General features: G+C 54.8%; 6 protein-coding genes across 6 annotated transcripts; 1 reads left to right on the forward strand and 5 right to left on the reverse strand.

Annotated features, from left to right (window-relative positions):
* Positions 1-1,632: 1,632 nt before the first annotated feature.
* On the reverse strand, positions 1,633-3,759 carry CGGC5_v012411 (uncharacterized protein; the record flags this gene model as incomplete). Its single annotated transcript, XM_066152693.1, has 5 exons — positions 1,633-1,872; positions 1,944-2,114; positions 2,163-3,606; positions 3,659-3,698; positions 3,753-3,759. The coding sequence occupies 5 exons, from the start codon at positions 3,757-3,759 to the stop codon at positions 1,633-1,635; spliced, it is 1,902 nt and encodes a 633-aa protein (XP_066008050.1).
* Positions 3,760-5,855: 2,096 nt separating this feature from the next.
* CGGC5_v012412 (uncharacterized protein) lies at positions 5,856-6,990 on the reverse strand (the record flags this gene model as incomplete). The annotated part of the gene is made up of 2 exons (XM_032034101.1): positions 5,856-6,331; positions 6,387-6,990. The coding sequence occupies 2 exons, from the start codon at positions 6,988-6,990 to the stop codon at positions 5,856-5,858; spliced, it is 1,080 nt and encodes a 359-aa protein (XP_031886653.1).
* A 1,506-nt stretch (positions 6,991-8,496) lies between these two features.
* MNN4-0 (Protein MNN4) lies at positions 8,497-9,413 on the reverse strand (the record flags this gene model as incomplete). The annotated part of the gene is made up of 3 exons (XM_032034100.1): positions 8,497-8,548; positions 8,603-9,208; positions 9,265-9,413. 3 exons carry the CDS (start codon positions 9,411-9,413, stop codon positions 8,497-8,499), a joined length of 807 nt encoding a protein of 268 aa, XP_031886652.1.
* Positions 9,414-10,992: 1,579 nt separating this feature from the next.
* On the reverse strand, positions 10,993-11,511 carry ndx1 (Diadenosine hexaphosphate hydrolase; the record flags this gene model as incomplete). Its single annotated transcript, XM_032034099.1, has 1 exon — positions 10,993-11,511. The coding sequence occupies one exon, from the start codon at positions 11,509-11,511 to the stop codon at positions 10,993-10,995; it is 519 nt and encodes a 172-aa protein (XP_031886649.1).
* Positions 11,512-13,674: 2,163 nt separating this feature from the next.
* Positions 13,675-14,919, forward strand: ERD2A (ER lumen protein-retaining receptor A; the record flags this gene model as incomplete). The annotated part of the gene is made up of 4 exons (XM_032034098.1): positions 13,675-13,689; positions 13,759-13,843; positions 13,905-14,173; positions 14,236-14,919. 4 exons carry the CDS (start codon positions 13,675-13,677, stop codon positions 14,917-14,919), a joined length of 1,053 nt encoding a protein of 350 aa, XP_031886648.1.
* Positions 14,920-15,621: 702 nt separating this feature from the next.
* On the reverse strand, positions 15,622-16,844 carry CGGC5_v012416 (uncharacterized protein; the record flags this gene model as incomplete). Its single annotated transcript, XM_032034097.1, has 2 exons — positions 15,622-16,192; positions 16,375-16,844. 2 exons carry the CDS (start codon positions 16,842-16,844, stop codon positions 15,622-15,624), a joined length of 1,041 nt encoding a protein of 346 aa, XP_031886651.1.
* Positions 16,845-17,706: the final 862 nt, after the last annotated feature.

The raw sequence follows: 17,706 nt of genomic DNA on the forward strand, positions 1-17,706 counted from the left end.
TGTCAGGTCAGCGTACGTTCTGTTGATGGCTGCTTAGATCTGGGACTTACGGGCTGCTGAGAGATGATGCCGTTCTCGGAGGGGACCTCCATGGGGGCCTGCTGCTGGGGAACCTCGGGGGCGGGCATTTTGACGATGGGGTTTTTGGGTTGAAGAGGTATAGAGTTGAGTGGAAGTTTATGCGTGGTATCGAGAGAGTGGTAGTTGTGTTAAGCAACAAGATGATGGAGCAGTCGAGATGACAGTCTGGTCCCGCGTCTTTATGTACTCGACTCACACATCCTTCACAAGGCACACAGCACACACCAACAACAAGCCGACCTCTCTCCCCGTGCCATGTTCTCCATCAACACCCCCCTTCCCCCTGGCTCCATGGCTCAGCTGGAGCAGGTAAAAGCTATCGGTGGCCGAGGGTCCCTAACACATTGCCTCCTGTCCTGCCTCATCCACGCCCCCCCTTCTTCTCCCCTCATCGCATCCCCTCCACCAACCACCCGCGGCAACTTGGTAAGATCCTGCGGTAAGCCCCCTTCATCGGAAGTAAAACGGCAAACCAGGGAACATCACCGGCGCCAATCATCACCCGACATCCCAGAGCAAGAATCCAGTTTTCCCGTCGTTGCAGCCAGTCAGGGTTCAGGGTGGGAAGAGGGCGAAGGGGGCGTGTAAGGCGGCTTCGCCTTGTGTGGTGGGTTGGGGAGGGAACTTTGATGACGGACCCATGGGCCCGTCGAGCTTCAAGTGCCGTACTTCCGGATGAGAGTTAAGATAGCCTGAGCTGCGCTGGTAGGTGGGAGGGAAAGGTACATCACCCAGTCGTCGTGGGCCATGACACGAGACGACGCGCAGCTTGCTGCGGGCGGGAACAATACACTAACAGAGAAAAAGAGTAATAACGACAGCACACGCTGGAAGATGCCGGCGACCGCCACATGCGGAGAGTGGGGCCTGGGACCACGCTGTGAGAGAGCTGTTTTTCCCACCTTCTGCTCACCTTGCCTTGACCTTCCACTTACCATGACACAACACACACGGCCACCCCGACTCAGTTGTCAGGGAAATTGGGACGAAAAAAAAAATTAAAGGGCAACAGCCGAAAAGGTGGAACTGCGCCTGGAGTGAGGCTAGTGACGTCAAAAGAGAACCATGCCGAATGCGGCACATCCAGACAAAAATAGAGGGCATCTTTCAGAATTCGGAAGGTCGAGAGGGTCCAGAGCGAGCCTGCGACTCAACCCTTTGCAGTTCAGTTGTTGCAAGTTGCAGTTCGGCCAGCGCGAAAGAGCGGCGTTGCATTTCAATTTGTGCTCACGGTCTTTAATCTGGCTACTTTTCCCTCTTTTGGGGGCGGGTTGCAAGCCACCAGACACGGGGTAAAATAAGGTTCGCACCACAGAGCGCTGTCAATCGCAATGAGCGCAAGCCGCAACATTCCTGGTCCTAAGTCTTTTGGTCGTCACTAATTGAGCGAGCCGAATGCCGACTGCCCTGGGTATCCCTGGCCAAAACCACCCGTCAAAACAACCCCCAACACCAAAGCAACCGTACCTACATGAACACCCTCAAGCATCGTCAACATCGGACATGACGTGGGCTGAGGCCCGTTCCCACTGCCTCTTCCCCAGGTCTTCCCTATCTGCCCTCCAACGCCACCGCGGCGCGTTCTAGGAATGCATTGAAGTCTTTGATCTGCTTCAGCGTCCCCCCTGTGTCGCTTTGCGTACAGGCCTGGTCTGTAATCCTCGATATCAGAATCTCGAGGTTCGCCAATTCCGCCGTCTTCTTCTCGGCTGGGCCGAGCTCAGGCGCCGCACGACCTCGCTCTACCGCCAGGTCGATGTCATGCATCTGCGAAGATAAGCTCAATTGGTTCTGCGGGACGCCCGTTAGTCAACTGTAAGGCTGAGAGATAGCTTGCGCTTCGTGGAGGAGGGGTTGCTGACCAGAGCTTCCTCTTTGACCTTGTCGTGCTTAATTCTGACGGAATCCTTCCGGACAGCCACCTGGTCCCGTTCGGCACGAATGCGCATGATTTCGTCCCGAAGGGTGATTCTCTCCTTTTGGACACTGCGTACCCGCTTGCGCAAGTTGTGGAGTGTGTCGAGGAGAATGGTCTAGAACGGGTCAGCTGTGGCAACCACAACTTGGAGATCATAACCCACGTGTTGGAGAAACCGGTTGCGCAACTCTTCCTGGTAAGCTTCCAGAGCTCGCATCTGCACCCTACGCTCTTTCTTTGTGGCTGCGTCTTCTGCATTGCGCATGCCCTCCTTAAGGGTCTCCAGACTCGTCCCGAGGACCTCCTCACACATGGTGGTCAACACATCCACAGTGTTTACTCCGCCACGGCTGGTGAAGGGGATATCGGAATTGAGAATGTCTGCGTCGTCATCGTCGCCTTCAGGTTGGGTCTTCTTCGTCGTAAACCGTTGTACTGGAATCGCAACAGTCTCGTCGCCTCCTGGCGCATCTGAATCTTTCTTCCTCCGTTTAGGGGCGGCTTTTGGCGGACTCTTGGTTTTCGAAGTTGCCTTTGGCCTACCTTGTCTTTGTTTTGCCGGACTAGCGTGGGTCTGTTTCTTCCGCCTTTTGGGCAGGGGGTCTTCGTTATCCTCATCTACAAGAGTAGAGTCCTGCTCGGCAGACGGCCCTCTTGGGCTTCTGCGGGGCCGCTTGCGCCCCAGTCGTTGTGCCGCCTCGTTCGCGTCCACCTCTTCAGCCACACTCTCATCTGGATCCTGACTCGGCTCCTGTTCCTCTACTAGCGATTCCGGCTCGGGTTCAGGTTCTGGCTCCGAATGTACTTCAGTCTCCGGCTCAGGCTCGGGTTGCGGCTCTTCTGTCGGTTCATCGGAGTGTGCCACGGATTCTTCTGCTTGTGTTTCGTGCCGTGATGATAATTCAGGAGACAGAGTCCTTCCACCAGACTTCCCGGCACCATCAGGTGATAACTCGTCGGCATCTTCAGCCACAGATGCACCAGAGTTGCGGCTCCCGCGGCTGCTTGTCGACCTGCGCGTACCGATCGTGGTCCTTCGAACTTTGCTGACGAGAGGTGATGAAATGGGTACCGTCTCAGTTTCGTTATCTCCTGGAGATAAAGCATCCTGTAATCTAGCGCTCGAAGCCAAAGCACTGCTCGTGATCTTACGGCGTCGGCCGCTTCCTGGTGCATCGGCAGGACTCTCCTCGACTTCGGTATTGGCCGCTGCGGCTCTCCGGTTCACGGGCGAGATCGGTGGCGCGGGTATGACCGGCCTCGGGGGCGGCAAAGACTCGACAGTGTCCGGGTCTTCCTCCTCTATGATTGTAGTCGGACTTGTGTTTGGCAGCTCCGCTGCGGGCTGCGCAGATTCCATCGACGACCCCTCCTCCAATTCTTGGGTTTCTGGTTTGCCGGGTGACTGTCGCGCTTGACTGATACCGGCCGGTGCAGGCAGGAGAGATCGCGCGGCATCGGTGTCCAGTTTCCTTCGCTTCGCAGATGTGTTCGGAGTCGGCGTTGTTCGGGGTGGCGGCTGCTCCGGGCTCGTCTGGGTATCGATTTCGCTCGTGAGGTCGTCGCCGAAGTCCAATTGAAATGAGACATCCTCGACTTGGCCATGTCTTTTTATCGTCAGTTCCATCTCCCAGCAGCGATATCCAAGGCAAAACTCACCCCGCACCGCGCATGCGCTGTTGCATGCGTTCCGCTCGAGCTGTCTGATGTTAGCATCGTCGGCGGGGCGATTCACGTCGGTTCAAGGTCTTACTCGTCATGGTGGAGGATTGGGGCTGCGATTAAAGCGCTTGGGCGCAGATACAATGAATCGGAAGTAGAGTACTACTCATCAGAGACGAGCCCGACGTCAAGTCAGAGTTGTGATGTTTGAATTGAAAGCTTGAGCCTCAAGCCTGAGCAACTCTACATGAGGCAGGTGGAGGGGCGCGTCGTGCACTTTGGCCAGGCGTGACGCGCGCCTCCCCTTGCGCTGAAGATCCCTGTCACCCTAGTGTGTGGTCCGTGCGTCGTCAACTTCATCTGATGTCCTGAAGAGCCTCCCACGATTTGACCTTGTGGGCCTTTCCAGAAGCATCATTGTTCCAACTCCAATTTCTCAGTCAATTTCTCTGTGTACAGCTGTAGGACTCGCACAGCAGTTTGTGCTATCTCAAAGAGCTCAAGGAGCTTAAGGAGCGTAATACTCCAACTTCAACTTGGGAATATTCTCCAACATGTCATCGATTCCCTCACGCAGCTCTTCCAGCTGGAGCATCAAGGGACACTTCGCGCGACCCATACACTTATGAGCCAACTCCTCTTCGATCATTGCATGTATCGCGCAAGAGAGCCCCTCCATGGTAACTTCATCAGTCATGTCGGCAACTTCCCACAGGCCGCGGCTCTGGAACAGTTCGATGTACTCGCTCACGAGATGCGGCTTGTATCTCCCGCTTCACCTCATCGCTGTCGCAGAGAGCTCGGTGCTCCTTGTCGTTCCGCTGCTGCTCGAGCCTGCGCCCGCAGGCCCTTCAGCAGAAAGCGCGTGCTCTGTATACCTGGTCGTCCTCCTGCAGGGGACCTTAGAGAGTTGTAATGTCGGAGTGGATGGCATGAACGTCAAACCTGATCTTGTCGGCCATGGTCTGTCGGATTCCGCTAGGCAGCCTCTTCATCCACGTGTCCTATTCCCACGACTCGACGTCGTTGATGGTCGAATTGCGTATGCCCTCGTCGCAAAGCTGCATGAACTCTTGGGACGCTTCGAGATCCACGCTGCCCATGATCGGGAAACCCTGCCCTGGCTAAGTTGTATAGGTGAAGCTTGAACCACGTAGAGATCCAAGGAGCAAGCGGACGTCTGAGTCCGAGATCCTGACTGCATTGTGCGATCCCACAGAGTCTGTCGACACTGAGGTGCTTGCTGCCTTTGTCCGGGAAATGCGCAATTGACAGTAGGAAAGTAACGTCCTTTGGTTGCAGACCTAGCTGGGCGCAGTCGATTCCTCAGTCTCCTCGACGATCTTCCGAGTCGTGGCGAAACACAGCGGACGACTCCAGGGCATACTGGGGCAGATTCAGTGGTCCCCGAAGAGTCATTGATTACGTGAATAATCAAACCCTCCATAACCGCCAAATCTCCTTTCGTAGAAATGGTTCTGGAAGTAGTAGTATTTGAAAGTTGTAGTGGATTGCTGGTTGAAACTACAAGTAAAGATGGAGAGGGGCGGAGCAAGAATGCTTTTTTTATTGAGCATATAGCACAGTGATGGAAATCTGTTCGGTGTTGCAAAAGCATTTCGACCATGAATAGCCTCGACCAAAAACCGAACATCCATCCCTTCCCTGAAGAGAAGCTACGGCCCAATTCCAGGGCGCGTCTTGAGTTTAGTTATGGCGCTATCCGTAAGGCTTTACTTCGCTCGCAGAAATTCATGTACTACACGGTTAAGTTCTTGAAACGAGGCATTCATGAATCTGTCCATTAAACTGATTTTTCAGTTACTCTATTCGCGGTTCTCTAGACAAATAGCTGAGATTTTACATTTGCTATTGATTTATTAAGAACCTAGAGGTTGTGAAAACAACCACAATGTTAACAAGGTGAATGATTACTAGTAGAGACAGTAGCAGTAGGATGACGACAATAATGCGCAGTAGAGAAAACAGAGGCGGTGCTGGATATCGACAACAGTCACGATATAGACAATAAATAGAGGTCATAGTGACGCCGCGAGACGACGAGGGACGACAAGAAAGGATTTATTGCTAGTAAAAATTCCAAGAAAGCAGAAAAACTCCAGACTCCCAATATAAGTTCCGGGATATAAATCCGTTCGATGCACAAATCACCGCTCCCTTCCCTTTCCTGCCCTTACATGTCCTGGGCGTCGTCCCCCGTCTCCGCCGTCGTCTTCGCTGTCATCTCCAAGCCTGACTGGGCCCCCTCGATAACAGTCGTCGCCTCCGCCTCCAATAAGTCCATAATTCGTCTAAGTTCGCACCCTCTGCCGGCATCGCAGCTGTGAACGTCGGTCTTCTGCAGGTTTCGGAGGCGCGAACCAAGCTTTCTGATGGTGCAGTTCTCTATCGCTTCTTGCGGTGGCCAGAGAGAGTTATTATGGAGCATCTTGAGGAATTCCTTGACACGTTCACCAGAGTAACATCGCGTCTTCGATGGGCAATCGGCTCTGTTGCAGGATCCTGGTAGTTTTGTTCGAGTCTCGGTGGCGCATGTGTTGCATCGATTTATCATGCTCACTTGCTCGTTGAAGGTGAGGTCCGTAATCGCTGAATACAAGAACTTGGTAAGTGTCGCCTTGACCTTTCCCATATTGTTCTGGATGCGCGCTTTTGAGCTGTTAGGGTTATGTGTAAATATCTGGCTTGGGGGACGGTTGCTTACCTCTCAGGTCCTCGTCCAACTCAGAAATAATTGGATCAGCAGCCCAAGACCCGAAGTCGAAGGAGAAAGGGATGTTCATGACAGCAGCCACCAACGTTCTCGAGAACTCTTCTGGGTGCTCGAATCGTTGTAGAGCAACCAACAAGTACCCAATCTCGTCGGGGTCGGCCTTGTTGGACTTCGGCTGCCCAACGAGCCATTGTCCGATCTGGGCCTTGAGGGCCTCGACGCAGCGATACTGGTCAGCGCATATGGCGATGGTTGCGAGCTCTTCGGGAGTCACCATGTCCCACTGGCGCCGCATACGGTAGTGAAGAATGCTTAGCATTACCTCCATGGCATCTGGGTAGTGGTTCTCCTCCAAGTGTATGTCGGGGCGCTGGCCATTCTGGACTTTAATAGCCTCTGAGAAAGTAGGAACGACCAAGAGGCTTTCGAAGTATGGCGATGCGGCGCTGAGTACGTTCGAGCATACCCGGAATTTGCGAATAGTGTTGTCTTTGGTGACAACCAGAACGGCATCCCACTGGTTGTGGAGGTCAACTGTGGTTTCCTCGTACATGTTGGCACCTGGGTCACGGTGAGCATCCGACTCGTCGGCCATCTTGTTTGTTTGTGGGGTGTACTTAGGTAGGAAGGTTGTGGCACGGCTAGGCCAGAGGGGTGGGTTTATATAGACGGAAGGGCATTAGATAGATCACGGGAAGGAAGGCAGCGGGGGTGTTAATCCCATGAAAAGGAAGGCGACAGAGACGACGACAGAGACCACAGACGACAAGGACGACAGATCACGGAGACGGTAGAGACGATCACAACAGAGGTGGCAGTAAACATAACTAGAGGGGTGAGCGGACGAAGAACCAGAGAGGCGAGAGGGCGAAGAACCTGACAGGTGAGAGGACGACGGACGACAGAAACAACCACGGCAAGTACAGCAGAGACGACAACAAAAACGACTCTCATCCATGGTCACAATACCGACAAGTACAAGTCTCTCGATCTGGCTACGTTCGTTCTATCTGCCAGATTCAGCTATCTGTTCGGTTTCAACGATGCAATCGCATAGTGAGTGTCTGACTGGTGCCTGGAGCTTTATGACAAATACTTCCAGAAGAACACGGACAATGGCGGTGAGAAGAATGACAACGGCATCAGCGACGACGACTAGACTGCGTTGCTCGAAATCGCCGAGCTGTTGGAGGTGGCCCATATCTTCGACTTTGATGACCAGGTTGTCAACACAAAGTTACGAAAGCTCGCGGCATTTAGGCTCCCTCAGTCATTCCTTCGGGTCTGGCCGAAGTTCAGTAGTGTAGGAAACCGATTTGCTGGTACAAAACTCTTGAGTTCCCTTTCTCCCTGCAATGGCCGTCCTGGATCACTGATCAATATGTTAGCGGATCTGCATGTTCAAGCCAGCGACGTGTTCGATAACCTAGTCGACATGCTCAGCGACGGCCCTCTACACGATAATCAACAGACATACAGCACAGCTCAACAAGTTTGTCTCAATTGCGGTGGACGACATCCCGCTGTAGCCAAATATTGCAACCTCTGTAGCAACTCTGGCGCCTTGTTGCCCGTCCTTTGCACTACTTCTTCTCGTGTTGGCGACTACTTCCCTGCTCTTCGCAAACACTCGCTTTGGCCTCCGGCAAAACTTCGAAACCTTTCGATATTAGTGGTAGCGAAGCGAGTCGAGAAGATGTACAGAGGCATATCGCACGCCTGCTGGGTTGAAACCAATTGCCCCCTACTTACGCATATGGCTTTTCTTTCCAAGAGTACGAAGTGGCGACTGAAGAAGCCGCTGGTCAAAGTCAACTAAGGGAAAGAGAAGCACCGGATTGTGCAGCAGATGGGAAGGCTGTAAGTAGGAGGCCCTACTGTCTGCGCACATTGAAGCGAATGGCCTGCCAGGTGTGAACAGCAGAAGAGATTCGTGGTGATGGAAATACGCCATGTGCGTGTGTGTTTGTTTTGCTAGTCAGATTCCTGGGTATTCCCTAACGCCATACATGAAAAGTAGCGAGCTGTTTATCGAGACAATAATAACCGAACGCCCAAATATCTTCTCCGAAAATATGTGAATCATACTCCGCCGTGGTCCTTAGAGCTCTTCATTCGGAACCCACTCCATGTCGTTGTCAACGAACTTGTGGCTGTGGAAGTTGTCAGCGATATGCTCACCCGGTCTCGCCAGATTTAAAACTCACTTCTTGATCTCCTTGTTGATCAAAACATCCTCCCCGTACTCCGCTACCAGCATGCTTTTGTACTGATACGGAATTTTCGTCTTCACGCCCTCAAACGTCGTCTCGAGCAGCGGATACAGGTACGTATCCCTGAACTCGTGGCCGTCCTTGCTCGCCAGCACGTTCTCGCCCTCGGGGTGGTCCTTGACGTACCGCACGGCCATGATGTCGATGAACAGGCCGTTCTCCATGTCGATCCAGCGGGCGTCGATGGTGTTGGTGGCCTCGTCGTCGACGGCGCCGTGGACGTAGTTCGGGTTGACCTCGAGCTGGAACTCGCGGCCGCCGGGGACGCCGGGGTACTTGTAGTACCAGGTTGTCATGTTGTAGTAGGCGGCCAGGAAGCGGATGCCGTTCTCGGACAGCTGCACCGTGGGCTGGGCGTCCCAGGGCAGGACCTGCTTGTTCCACCACCAGCCCAGCAGCGCGTTGTGCGAGAGCCAGGTCTGCACGCCCAGGTCGCGGACGGTGGAGAGGTAGGTCTGGACCAAGACCTTGACGGCGGCGCGCTGGGCCGTCTCGTTGAGCGGCGCAGAGGCGAAGCGCGGGTCGTAGTGCTCTGAGAAGCTGTGATCGAGGTTAGTTATGGGCGTCATTTTTTCCACCGGGCGGTAGTCACTTACTCGGCTTCGTGGAAATGCTTGGCGGGCTGATCCGGAGACGCGGAGCGTGGTGTGGCAGCCGTTGCCTTTGAGATCTGGTCCTGGATCGGGGTGGCTTGGACCAGTGCGGCGCCGAGGCCGATCGTCGTAAAGAGGCGTCCCAAATGCATTTTCACCGACCGTCTCGACTATTCTTTTCGTTCCCTTTCCTAAACTCAAATCCTCCAGAAACCTAGAATTATTCTTCGAGAAGAAAAATTCGCAGGGTAAGCGCCCCTTTTTCGTCGGAACTCGCTGGCTTGTTTTATGTCCTCGAGGCGCGGGCAGGGCCCAACGTCATCGGCTGTCGTAAGAAAGAAACACGGCAAATTCGGCCCCCAGTTTCCTGCGGCACGGAAGCTCGGGAGTGAGATTGGGATCTTCTTGTTCACCAACACACAAAGAAGAATTGGTGTAATAGAAAAAAGCAGATGTGTTGGATCTACAGCTGAACAAGAACAGTACAGTACAAAAGAACCAAAAACGGATGCCTTGATGCCAGTGAGGGGGGCGCATCGAGGTATCTATATCCCCTCCCAACCAACCCAACGCCATCCACCCTCATAGCCGCTGATGTGCGTGTACGCCGCACTAGCTGGTACCAACAAGCCCCCGAAGGAACCGATGCGTCTTCCCGGGTCAGAGAGGGGAGGGGGGCCAACGGGGCGGCGGCGTGTCAGGCCAGGGCCCCCGCGAACGAACGAGAAGGAAAACAAACGTGGAAATGATGCCAGGGCTGCGTAAGACGCCTTACCACCAGAGTCCATTAGCTCGCCCGCTTTCCCGGGGGAAACACACCTAATCGACCACGGTCCACTGCCTTGTCGAAAGTGACATTGCTACCAAGGGAGGTGCTGGCTGGTGCTGGTGCTGGTGCTGCTGCGATCAACGAGTGAACAAGCCTAGGAGGCCGCGGGCAAGCTTTCTTTCCATTGAGTGACCATTGCCATTTTTGCGTTGCACGCGCCCCCCACAAACGGCCAGGACGGCAATTGCGACCAACAGCCAGCGGGCTTTTAGTGGGGCGGGATGTGCCGTCGTCCCCCCGCCTGGAACACTGGAATTGGCGTCAAATTCGTCGTCGGCTGGGCCGCGTCATTATCCCGCGGTGCTAAGAGCATTTTAGCACTGCCGTCAGTCCCGCTTTCTGCTTTCTGTCTGCCCGTCCCCCGACAAGGGACCGCCCGCGATATGTTTAGTGCGGGAGGACGACCACCACCTCACATAGTAGATGCGGATATTTCCATTGCTTATTTTGGGGTGAGATTGACGGCTGCGGTGGGTTGGCCCGCCCACATCCCGATGCTGACGACTCTTCCGCCGTGGTTTTTGCTGTGAGCCTGTGGCTGCGTGCGGCGGTGTTGCCGTGCTAATTTGACGGTTTGAGGCTCCAGAGGGACGGTATTATGCTCGCTCCGGGTTCTCGGCCGGTGTGAGACGAAGTTCGGGCCATTCAAGGTTTGAATTCGGCCGTCTTCCGATGGGATGGTGTCGTGGTTTCCGGAGTCGGCAAGGGTGTGAGGATGCGAATCATCGGGGGGCCGATTGACGAGAACTCGAGCACATCGATGGAATCAAGGCCACATTCACACAAAACAGTGACGGCTTGCAGACAGTAGCAAGCTTCATCTCCATTTGATGTTGATGTCCTCTTGATCCTATGTTTAATTCACCTGCTCCGTCCATCCCAGCGTCTCTGCTCTGATCCACTCATCCAGGTCCAAAAACCGCAGCACAGGCCTCTCTGGCGATGCGCTGATCATCAGCAAAGGAAAGACGGTCACCGACTTCCTCCACATCCACCCAGCTAACCTCGAAATCTTCATCCTCCTGCTGCGTTCCCTCCTCCCGTGGAATGGTGGAGTCGGCGGCCGCGACGAACCAGAAGATGATCTTGAGAACTCCGTCTGAGACGCGCTGAGCAACGGCGATGGGCTCGGTGACAAGGGTCGGCCGGTTGTTGGGGGCTATTGAGGATGGGGTCGTAGCCCGCGTCGGTACGTTGACTGGCAGAAGACTCACTCTTACGCCAGTCTCCTCGTAGGTCTCCCGCTTGGCCGCGTCCTCTAGGGTTTCATTGAGGTCTTTACGACCCTTGGGCAGCAAGTGTTCGTCCGAGTTGCGGCAACGGATGACGAGAACTTTCTTTTTCTCGACATCAATGGTTGCAGTGCCGCAGCTAATGACGAATTCGGCGGCAGAGTCCAGACGTCTGTGGGTGGTGGCCATGTTGACGATGGTGCTATGATATAGAGAGGTAGAGCGAGATGGTTATGTTGTCAAAGTATTGAACGAAAAAGAAATGGAAAAAAAAGAGAAGGACGGGACGTTGTGAGACTAGAGCTAGTTTTCCTGGGCTACGCATTACATACAGCAATATGCAAACCAAAAGTGACCAAATCGCCAGAAACAAACTTTATCAAAGACATTAATTCAGTAAAGTATTGCAACGTAATAGCCGAAGAAAAGCAATTCCCCTGGAAATATAGCGATTTCTTGTTTGAAGGTATTAACACGTTTTAGACAAACTTCTTGGGGCATTCGCTACAGAATCAGCTCTATCCTGCGACACTGATGGTCTTTTTTCTTTACTTTCGTAGGAACAAATGCTTCACCCCGAGCCCATCCTGGAGGCCCTGGAGTTGACCCTTGCTTTGGTCGTACCAAAGTGAGTGCATATGCAGGCTGTAGCTGCTACAACAAGTACGCCTACCACGGTTATGGATATCTCAGTATAAGAAGCTCGCCGAGTTATCGAAGCGTTGCCAGGATTCTCATCTTGCACTCTTCAACTCACAAATCTTCATTGCTACCGCTAGTCGCCAAGATCGGTCCGGCCCCGGGGGAAGGCGGGAAGGACAAGACGGACTCTTGTTAGCGCAGGTCGGCCGGCGAAGCGGCCGGGACCCACCAGAAGCGCCGAGCCGTCGATGACAACTCTGCAATACAACTCCAATCATGCTAGATGCCGCTATGTAGGCGTACCACGCCCGCGGTAACGACGATCTCCAATTCTGTAGCTGCAAGCCCTCGTCTGATCTTCAGCAAACCTTCAATGTCGTAGCCTCAATTATGCCAGCGCATTGCTGTACCATTGAAGGCGGCATCTTGCAATTCTGTGGAGATTCTTCGATGGTGAACAACTGAGACTGCTAAGATCCAGCGGGCAACTTTTCTTGGAAAGTCGTCCTGCTGCTGCTACCTGTTGACGTGCCACGCAGGCAACGCCGGTGGATGACGATACATGTTGTGATGCAAATATCCCAGGTAGACCAGCCGCGCGTCGTATTTTATTGACCCTGCGAAACACTTTTGGAGGGGCACGTACGAGATTGAGACGATAGTCACTTGTTGTTGTGGAGTGCACTGAAGCTAAGGATGGCACAGCTGGTTTTGTGCCTGACGCTTTTGAGCATTCAAACATCCAAGACCTTTGTCGACTACCTTATCTGCTCGACGTGCTAGGCTACCCGGATGCTCAAATCGAAGAATGGCATTCTTCTGCCGCCTCTGAGCTCGCATTCCTCAAAATGGCATGGTCTTTGCAATCCACGCAGCGAATCCACAGTGGGAGGTACCCACGCGGAGATGGTCTAAAAAAGGATGGGATCATTGGAGACGTTGTCACTAGGACAGCAACATACTTGACGACATTCAACTACAGAAGAAAACAATGAAATAACACTTTCGCCTCTGTAGAATAAAGTTGTCAAGGCACATCAAGAACATCCGAAGCTTCATCAAAGTCAAAAATCGCAGCTTCCGCTTCGCTGTCACCTGCCGGCCTGCGTCGCTCTAGCGCTGTCGACCCCAACTGGGGGGCACCCGGCATAAGCGACCCTGCAGAATCGGCCCAATCACAGCGCTGGCAGGTGGTACAACGTGGCTGGGGGCCCAGGCTGTCGTCACCCTCTTTCCCCAGCACGGATAAGGCTCAGGCTCGGGCTGATAAGGCCAGCTGGAGCTCTGCGACCTGCCTTTGGGGGGTTTGAAAGGCGACTCGGCGCATTGCTCCTGCACCTCCGCCAGCTGCAAAGGGAACCTTACTGCTTGCTGCCATCTTTCAGCTTTCTCCCCCTCCACATCCATCCCACCACGACCAACCTACCTACGCTCCAACACGCATAGCTACCTTCCCTCGAATCTCTCGCTAGCTTAGCTTGCAAACGAATCAAAGCAGCAGCGGCAGCCGTTTTGTTTCAACGGCTCACCTACGTCCTGCTCAACGGCCGTCCGTCCCGTGTGATGTGAAACGGAACCGGCGCCTTTTCCCTCCCGTCCCGTCTGTTTGTTTGTGTGTCGCAACCGCTGCATCCGAAGATTCCCATCGCCGCCCGCCTCGATAGACCCCGAATACCCTAGTGGAAGCTCGACTTCCCATCTAGCGATAACATGACTGCGTGGAACGTGAGTAGTCGACCGATCGACGGAGGGGCAGCTGCCGTTCGGGGACATTCGCGCTGACTAGGTGGGCAGGTGTTCCGACTACTGGGAGATGTCTCCCATCTCCTCTCAAAATGCATCTTGATGCTTGCGATACATCGCAATAGGAGTGCTGAGGGTATGTCTACTGAGCAACCTTCACGGAGCTTCTCCAAGTGCTAACAAGCCCCGCTCCTCAGGTGTCTCCCTCATCACGCAAGGGCTGTACGCTCTCGTATTCTGCACGCGATATCTCGACATATTTTCCGAGCAATCAGCATGGAACTTTATATTCAAAATATTCTACATAACATCTTCCTTTTACATTATCGGCATCATGCAGTGGGTCTACCCACGATCCAGAGAGCGCGAGATCTCTTGGAAGGTCGGCGCTGGTGCCCTTGGCGGCGCGCTCTTAGTCTCGCCCTTTGCGATGCTTATTCTGGAGAGCTACTGGAGCTTCCGAGTGGTATGTAGACACACAATCTCCCACCCCCCATCCACATATCAGCTGACACAATTCTCTTCAAGTGGCTCTGGGACTTCTCTCAGATCCTTGAATCCGTCTGCGTGCTCCCTCAGCTCCTGCTCCTGCGCCAGACCACCGTCCCCACCGTCATCGACTCCTTCTACCTCGTGACTCTCGGCTCCTACCGCGGCCTCTACCTCGTCGGCTGGATCACCCGCGAGCTTGACATCAACGACAAGGCCCCGAACCCCGTCTCCGTCATCTTCGGCATCGTCCAGACCGCCCTCTACGTCGACTTCGCCTGGGTCTACTACACCCGCCAGCGCGTCAAGCTCCGCAACGGCGGCATCGTCGACGCCGACGACATGCGCCGCAGCTGGCTCCTCAACCGCATCTTTGGCAAGCGCGTCGACATGCACTCCGACGACGAGGAGAGCGCCCCGGCCCTCGGCGGTGGCAACGATGATTCCCGTCGTGGCGGACGGCCCAAGTGGGGCGCCCGCGGCATCTCTGTCAGCGCGGACGAGGGTGTCCTAGACACCGATAGGGATAACCGCCGCCGCGACGAGGAGCTCGAGGAGGGCGTCATCGACCCCGATGCCAAGATGCAGGACCCCGATGAGCTTGCCCGGGTCCTGGATGACGACGAATCTGACTCAGACTCCAACAAGGCGTCCGGGAGCAACGGACGTGTCAATGGCGCGCCGAGCGGTATTCAGAACGGCCAGGAGTGGCGCGACAACTAGATGTTGGGCTTTGAGGCGGCCAGGCAGATTGCATGTGTGTTTGGGGACGTCTTGGTGAATGTTGTATGGATAGCGGAGGTAGAAAATGGAAGAGACCTCCGACTTAGACGTGTTGTTTCTCATTAGCATTTTTCTTTGTTCTTGTCTCAGATGTTTTTGTGTCATCATCTCCTCGGGGACAGTTTGGGAGGTGGGTAGTATACCAAGGATGGACGACGCAGATGAGGAAGCGAGCGGATGTCATGAATCCACCTTTAGATGCTGTGGTTAAAAATCACAACCGTTGTAACGTGTAGCAATTGATATGGTCAGATTTCATCTTATATTCGATCCGTGGCCGTTAAATATGTCCCGGCAGCTGCTCACGCAGCTGCGCACACTGCTGCGTATGTCTCTTACGTACATGTATATCGCCAACTCCGGATGCGCTGCTATGTTCCATGAAGAACGGACAAGCTGCATCTCGGACCCCCATCGCATGGCCTTGGACCAGACTGACAGCTTCAAAGTGCTGGCAGGGCATCCATAGCCTTCGTTCTCGATGACCCTCAATAGAACCACTCAAGGCTTCATTCGCATCGCAAACGCTCCAGCACAACAACGCTCATCCATATCGTATCCACGCTCAAAGATTCGAAGTCCCAGACACCGTGGGATGACGCCCGTAACTCCCGTATACACATTACAATCCAGACCGCTGTACTAAGTCGCAGTCGTCGTATTCGCCACAACCTCCGGCAAGTTCCCTCCAAAAGCAAGCGTCTGCTCGTTGGAGGTCAAGTTCGCCCAGTTCCCCGTGAGCACGGCCGAGTCGACGTCGAACCCGCCCGCGGCCGTGGTGTCGTTGATGCCCGTCGCGTTCTTCAGGTAGCAGAACTGCCCGATGCCCTTGACCAGCGCGACGCCCACGCAGATGCCGCCTCCGACGTAGACATCGTCGCCGACGGCGTCGCTGTACCCCTGGTTGTACTGCGCGCAGAGCGTCATGCAGGTCAACATGTCCGGGACGGTCATGACGAGGATGTCGCGCAGCTCAGGGTTCAAGCCCTGGCGCTGCGGCCAGAAGGTGTTGCAGAGCACGTCAAACGACATGGCTTGGTCGTTGTTGAAGCGGATCGGCGAGCCGGAGGCGTCGTACGGCGTCACCGTCGTGTTTTTGGGGGTTGAAGAAGTCTCGCAGTACGGGTTGATCGGGGCCGCGGAGGGCACGCCGAGTTCCTGTATCACTGCCGTCGGTGTGCTGTTGCTCGATGCCGAGGGCGTGTCTTCGGGCCTACGGAGGCAAAATCGTTTCGCGTCAGCCAGGGCTGCTGGCTGAGGATAGATATAGAGAGACGTACAGGGCGCAGAAGCGGTCTTCGAGCGGGAGGGGCGGGAGACAGGACGGGGAGGTAGAGTTTGGAGAAAAGAGAGAAGAGTAGAAGAATTTCCCGTTTTCTTCGGTTTCAAACGTACCGGTTAGCCAACCCCAGCGCCAAACCGACGGCGATGGCGACGCCGACGATAGTGACGCCCAGCGCGACGGCCACCCAGAACCGGAAGATGGTCAGACCAAGAATCGTCTTTCGTGGTTGGCCTTCGACCTGTCCCGCGTTCTCGAGCCTCCGCATCCAGCCCGTCATACGGCCCCCCTCGTCAGGCACCGACGCCGGCGACGGCGCCACAGCCGCCGCTACTGGAACACGAGCTATCGGGGATACCGACCGCTCCGCGCTGATTCTCCGAGATTCTGGATACGGCGGCGAGTCATCCGGGACGTCACGGAGATGTGCAGTCTGGGGATACGAATTGTCGACATGTTGTATCCTAGGCGCCTCGATTGGTGATACGTCTTGTGTTTGCCTGGGGTCGACGGTGACGTTCCCGGGTTGTCGCCTTTCGTGGACCGGGATGATGAACTTGTGTTTTTCCTCCTCCATCTCCATGTTGGGCACCGGCCCGCGGCGGGCGGTGGAAAAGAACGGGTTGTTTGGGCTTCGCTTCGTTTCTCGCCTCGATCGCGTTTACTCCCCTTTTCCCTCGGGGGTCTTAATTCGTTGCGCCAAGTGGTGGCATGCAGGTCCCCGGCGTGTAAGATTCGACGAAACAACGGGCCGCCGCTGCAGCCTCCCTTATCCCTCTTGATGGGATGAATACGATATGGTGGGCAAGTGAAAAGAGGCTACCCGACCGTCGTGTAAGGGTAAAAAGGAGGATTACGCCCGGAAATGTTGGATGGCGGAAGATTGGGAAAAAGGCAGCACGCGGGGCTAGCAGGGACGGCAGTCGCGCGTGGGTAGCAGCCGATTCCTTGGGGGCAATGAATGCGAGAAAGGGGATGCAACGTGGAGACGACAGTGAGAGAGTGTGCTGGTAATGCTGATGGTGCTGCCTGTATCTCGGTCTTTGCTTGGCTCAAGACGACTGTGCCTCTGGCTTTGGTGTAGACGGTCCACTCGGGAGCCTTCCTTCAATCCTTCTTCTTTCAGCTCCGGAGAAGGTGGGAGGAGATGCCCAAATCGAAAAGATAACCGTCTTTTGCCATAGGGTTGGACTTGTTTAAAGGCTGGGATAGAGACCTCGGGCGTTCCCCGGACAGGGGGGGTCACAGTCGCTCACTTGAGCCTGTTCTGCGCTGCAGAAGGGTGATTTTAAGATGTGGCTGTAGCCGATATAGTTGTGGAACCATTGTCATGGATGGAGCCTCTCATGGACAGGCAAAAGGCGTCCCAGACCATGGGCGATTGTGTAAAGGTCCAAATTTAAACCAAGGAAATCCAGGGATATGCGTCTGCGGGCGTTGGTGTG

Source organism: Colletotrichum fructicola (assembly GCF_000319635.2).
Source record: "Colletotrichum fructicola Nara gc5 chromosome Unknown KSG_Nara_v1_contig07, whole genome shotgun sequence".
Classification (NCBI taxonomy): domain Eukaryota; kingdom Fungi; phylum Ascomycota; class Sordariomycetes; order Glomerellales; family Glomerellaceae; genus Colletotrichum; species Colletotrichum fructicola.